Source organism: Onychomys torridus, chromosome 3, assembly GCF_903995425.1.
Source record: "Onychomys torridus chromosome 3, mOncTor1.1, whole genome shotgun sequence".
In the NCBI taxonomy this organism is placed as follows: Eukaryota; Metazoa; Chordata; class Mammalia; order Rodentia; family Cricetidae; genus Onychomys; species Onychomys torridus.
The window spans coordinates 128,866,553-128,872,102 of record NC_050445.1 but is presented as its reverse complement, the minus strand read 5'-3'; the positions used below and the strand labels follow the sequence as shown (position 1 = coordinate 128,872,102).

General features: G+C 40.7%; 1 gene segment (V, D, J or C); it reads left to right on the top strand.

Moving 5' to 3' along the window:
- Positions 1-210: 210 nt before the first annotated feature.
- Positions 211-5,208, top strand: LOC118579182 (the record flags this gene model as incomplete). The annotated part of the segment is given in 3 exon segments: positions 211-260; positions 434-717; positions 5,176-5,208. Coding segments are annotated over 3 exon segments (367 nt in total), but the record flags the coding sequence as incomplete, so codon positions are not given.
- Between the last annotated feature and the right edge of the window lie 342 nt (positions 5,209-5,550).

Genomic DNA, 5,550 nt, shown 5'->3' with positions numbered 1-5,550 from the left:
AATGTCAACAAATAAGTAGGTATTTTCCTGGATTTACCCAGGTTGCCATACTTAAAGTCCACAGGAATTTATAAGCCAAGAACTGCCTAGACTATATCTTGCTATTTGCATACTTCACCCTCAAAAACCACAAATGTTTCATAGCTGTTTTAAAGAGATGTACTTATGAGAAGAGCAGTAATTAGCCTGAGACTAAGAGTAGAAAGCACAATGGATTTTCAGGTGCAGATTTTCAGCTTTCCTACTAATCAGTGTCACAGGTAAGAGAAGGGAGGGCATTTGAGCTCACAATCCACAATTCTTTTCCCTAGGGGAACTTGAGTCAAAGATAATATTTTTCATTTTCCTTCTTCTGAACATCAAGTGGTACAAAGCTATTTTTATGTTTATGTCTACTAACATCTCTTTCTCTTCATTGTCTTCCCCTGATTAGTGTCCAATGGACAAATTGTTCTCACCCAGTCTCCAGCATCCATGGCTGCATCTCAAGGGGAAAGGGTCACCATGACATGTGTTGCCAGCTCAAGTGTAAGTACCAGTTATTTGCACTGGTACCAGCAGAAACCAGGAGCCTCCCCTAAGCTCCTGATTTATAAAACATCCAATCTGGCTTCTGGAGTCCCAGCTCGCTTCAGTGGCAGTGGGTCTGGGACCTCTTACTCTCTCACAATCAGCAGCATGGAGGCTGAAGATGCTGCCACTTACTACTGTCAGCAGGGGAGTAATAACCCACCCACACAGTGATACACACTGGAACAAAAAACCCTTTATCTCCCTAGGGCCCAGCTGCTTCCTCCTAGTATTGAAATGTGGCCAGGGGTTTGATGGCAATAATCCACACAGGGTGCTTTATGCATTGCTTTACAAGGTCATTTGCATCTTTGGGTAACTTAGTGTCTCCATAATATCTCACTGTATTTCAGTGCTGTTCTCAAGAATGACCAGTGTTTGTTCTCTGTTTTATTTCTGTTTATTGAAGGAAAGTGTAGTAGGCACTACTCCTCAGCGATTTTACAGGAGTTCTCCAGGAGCCTCATACCCTGTTTCTTCTACCTACATTGATTGTAGGATTTTCTCTGGCATTTATCCTTCAGGGCAATCAGTTACTAAAAGTATACTGCCTCTGTTGTGCTACTAAAAGTAGAATCCATCTTTTTCTAGCTTCTGATTTTCATTAAGAAACTGTCTTTCCCACTAAAAGTGTCCTGTCAATTTATGCTTGAAATGACTTTATGCCAAGGAGTGGTATAGATAGGTCATACTGAAGATTTATTTTTATATTTTTGTGAATTGTCTACACTCGTTTCAGTGGTATTAAATCAGTTTGCTATTCCACAAACAGTGACAAAGGATTTCCTTTTCTTCACACCATCTCCAGCATTTGTGGTTGGTTATTTCATTGATCTTAGCCATCCCATTTGTACATTGGTTCTAGAAGTCGGAAATAGCTTGGATAAAATAAAGGCAAATGGATGGAAGGAACTGGGTTGGAATATTGGATGTCCTTCCTGCTCTAAGTCTGCATAATGGTGGTAAGATCTGAATGGAAAGTTCAGATATGACATGGGAGAGTTCTGTGGTTTAGCAGGTAGGCAGGGAATGGATGGATTCAAGCTTAACACTTCTCAGCAGGAAGGCAGGAATGGTTGATCCATTGGTTGTGGGTCTCAAGATACATTCTATAGGTTGTAAAAGGGTGTGGATGAGAAGTTCCTGGAGCTCCACCATGCCAGACTCTGGAGAAAATGTGGGAAGATGTCAGAAGTTTTGTTTCAGAATGAGGTGTTGGTGGCAGTGCAAAGGTTCTTGTGGGTGGAGGCAGCTAGAGAGTGCTTTGGCTCAAGCCTAGAGGTTGTTTGTGGTACAGGAAAATGAGTTTGAACTAGGTATGTGCACAGGGCCTGAGACCTTGTTGAAGCCTAGAGTTAGGTGGCTGCAAGGTTCAGGTGCTAGACTAGGCCTAGACACCAGCTGTGGGAACATGGCTAGGACTGGTACATAGAAGAAAACCAGGTATGACTTATAGGAGCTACATATCAGATAGGACAATGGAAGAGGAATTTCAAAGTCTGGATATGAAGTGAGGTGGCAGATCTGGTAAAGTGTGTTCCATCTAATATTAAGCATATGATTACTTAATTGATGTCTATGACAAGAGCTTTTTTTAAGCTCTATTGGGCGTTTCTTCCTCTTCCTTTCCCCCTTCTCCTTCTCCCTGCTCTCTCTAACATTTAACAGTCAAAACTTAACTGATTCTATAACCTGGAATATAATTCTTCACTTCCATAATAATTTTAGTCTACTGATACAAAAAGCTGTGGTGTTTACAGCTTTTTTGAGCTTGTGGCCGGATAGGCACTGCAGCCTGATCTGGAGTGTACAACCCAACCTCTGATGTAGGACCAAAGCCTTCTTTCCTTATCCATTTTCAACACTTAAATAAGAATAATTACTTTTCATCCTGATTGTGTAAGTTAGATAATTTCTATAGAGCTGATAGAGTTATCTATAATATTTTGCAAATTTGTATTTTAATTTTGGTTTGTTTGGCGGCATATATCAAAAGAATTTTCTGTGCCCCCACACATAGAAATAACTTACAGGGTCTCAAAGACCAATATGAGAAGAGAAAAGATCAGTAACATGTGATTTTCTTCCCAAACAAAAGGAGTTGTCTAACTTTCTAAGTTCCTCTTAGAAACGCACTGTAGCTTTGTAGAACTGAGATCCTGGACCACAAGCTACGTACATCTTAAGCCATGAAGAATTATATACTTTGGTACTTATATACTGCAGGTTTCCAAGGCATTTATCATTGTACTGGGAAGAAGTCATTGTGTGTTTTCTCCACAATAGATAAAGGAAACCTTAATTTGTTTTCCCAATGCCTGTCTATGATCCATATACAGATCACACAATATTGTCTTTTTTTTTAGATGTTCTTCTTGTTAACAATCCCTGTAATTTCCATATTTCCAACATTTACTTACCATGTTGACATAGTTCCATGGATATTCTACTAAAGAAGCAATGGGCCTCAGGACACTATCAGAGAGGAGTAGACCACCAAGTCTTTAATATAGTTACAAATTATATTAGGGAATGTGCTATAGCATGTGTGTGTGTGTGTGTGTGTGTGTGTGTGTGAATGTTCTGTTCTGAGACTATGAAGTGCCTGTGATCCATGATTGAAACAAGGAGTTTAGGACTTTGTGCAGAGACCAGAGCTTCCACTATATTGAGAAGCAGACTCCATCTGCACAGTCTACAAGTGCTTTTGGATATCATATCCATATGATACTTGCAGTACCACTAGTCTGAGTTCATCCCCATAAACCCTTCATTCTTATTCACACAAACAAATGACAATTTACAATGTAGAAAGATCTTGGTCTTGAAGTCACTTGTAAAAAACATAATTTAGGTGGCCTTAGTGAACCATAGTCTGTGCTTAACCTGTCCCATGATTCAATTCCAGGGGAATCTTGGTTATAGAAAGCATGATTTAAGATGAGGAAATTGAGTCTCATAGCACTAAGTCAGCGATTTCATCCTACATGCTATAGAACATGACACCAAAACAATGGTGTAGGAGAGGAATCTGTACATCCCAATCCAGGAAGGAGGGCACCACATGTTTTACATATAAGAGAATGATTACTTTTGACCTTTAGAGAACAATGTGTGCCTGAGTGACATGCCCCCCCAGAAAATGTTTAATTCTTTCTTAAGTTTCCAAATTTTAAGCTATATTAATATAGTTATACACATACAAAAATCATCCTCAACTGAATATGATCCTGCTTACAATGGTTCAAATAAATATTTTTTCAATGTAATGTCATACATGCATATAATTAATTTGATTATATGTCTCTCCCCAACTTTTTTCTGTAATTCCCACTCAACTTTCATTGCCCTCCCAATTCATGCTAAATACTCCTGTTTTGGGCCATCCACTGGAGGTAGAAAAATGATCAATTTATCAGAGACCACACATTCAGAAATTTGTTTCTCTCCCTCCTTCGAAGTTATCAAGTATCCAAAGCTCATCAGCTGCTGGTTCAGGATCATGAGCTCCTCCATACTCCATGCTTCAGTGTTAATTGGCTTGATCTTGTGCTGGTCTTATACAGATGACCATCACTGGTGTGAATACGTGAAAGCAGGAATCCAGTCCTGCCCAGAAGACATTGTTTCTCTCCGACTTTTTCCTCTTACAATCTTCCCTTTTCTCCAGTGGTCCCTGACCCTTAGACAGCTTTTTGATTTTGTAATGCTGAGAAGCTTTTGTTCTTCTTTGATACTTTATTCGAAATTGTTCTTTTTATTTCGGTCTCTTTGTGTGAGTTGCTAATATTAGTTCCCCAGAGGGGAGACAGGTTAAAAGGTGTGTCTTAGGGCTTTTAAAACAACACAGCATCTCAGTCTCAGCTCTATACTTTCTGCTGCTCTTCATTCAGGGAAGACCCAGCAATACCACTCTTGGAATACCCAAGGAATGCTCAATCATACGACAAGGGTATTTGCTCAGCTATGTTCATAGCAGCATTGTTTACAATAGCCAGAACCTGGAAACAACCTAGATGCCCTTCAATTAAAAATGGATAAAGAAAATATGGTACAAAATCACAATGGATTACTACTCAGCAAAGAAAAACAATGACATCATGAGGTTTGCAGGCAAATGGATGGATCTAGAAAAAAATCATCCTAAGTGAGGTTACCCAGACTCAGTTGGACAAACATGGTATGTACTCACTCATAGGAAGATATTAGATGTAAAGCAAATATGACTAGTCTGCTACACAACTCCAAGGAGGCTACCTAGAATACAGGACCCTAGGAAAGACACAGGTATTGCTCATGACAGAGAAATGGATGAGGTCTCCATGAACAACCAGGATGAAAGTGGGAGTAATGAAGGGCAAGGTTTGAGGGAAAGAAAGCTTAGGGGTGTAGGAGATCCCAGCTGGATCAAGAACACAAAGAGATAACAAGGAATAACAGAACATGATAAATGATGACCACATGAGAACAGGAATAGGCAGAGTGCTGGAGAGGTCCCCAGACCTCCACAATGATACATCCTCTGTAGATTGCTGGCAATGGTCGAGAGAAAGCATGATCTGACCTGGTCTGTTGATCAGATGGCCAAACACCCTAAGGTCGTGCTGGAATTCTCATCCAATAACTGATGGAAGTGGATGCAGACATCCTCAGCCAGGCCCCTGGTGGAGCTCCAGGATTCCAATTGTTGAGAAAGAGGAGGGACTGTCAGAGTGTGAATTGTTGAGACCAAGATTGGAGAGGCACAGGGACAAATAGCCAAATGAATCAAAGCACATGAATTATGAACCAAAGGCTCTGGAGCCCCCAGCTGGATCAGGCCCTCTGGATAAGTGAGACAATTGAATGGCTTGAACTGTTTGGGAGGAGGCATCCAGGCTGTGGGACCGGTACCTGTCCTTAGTGCATGAGCTGGCTGTTTGGAACCTTTGGCTTTCAATGGACACTTTGCTCAGCCTGGAAAGGGGGGACTAGACCTGC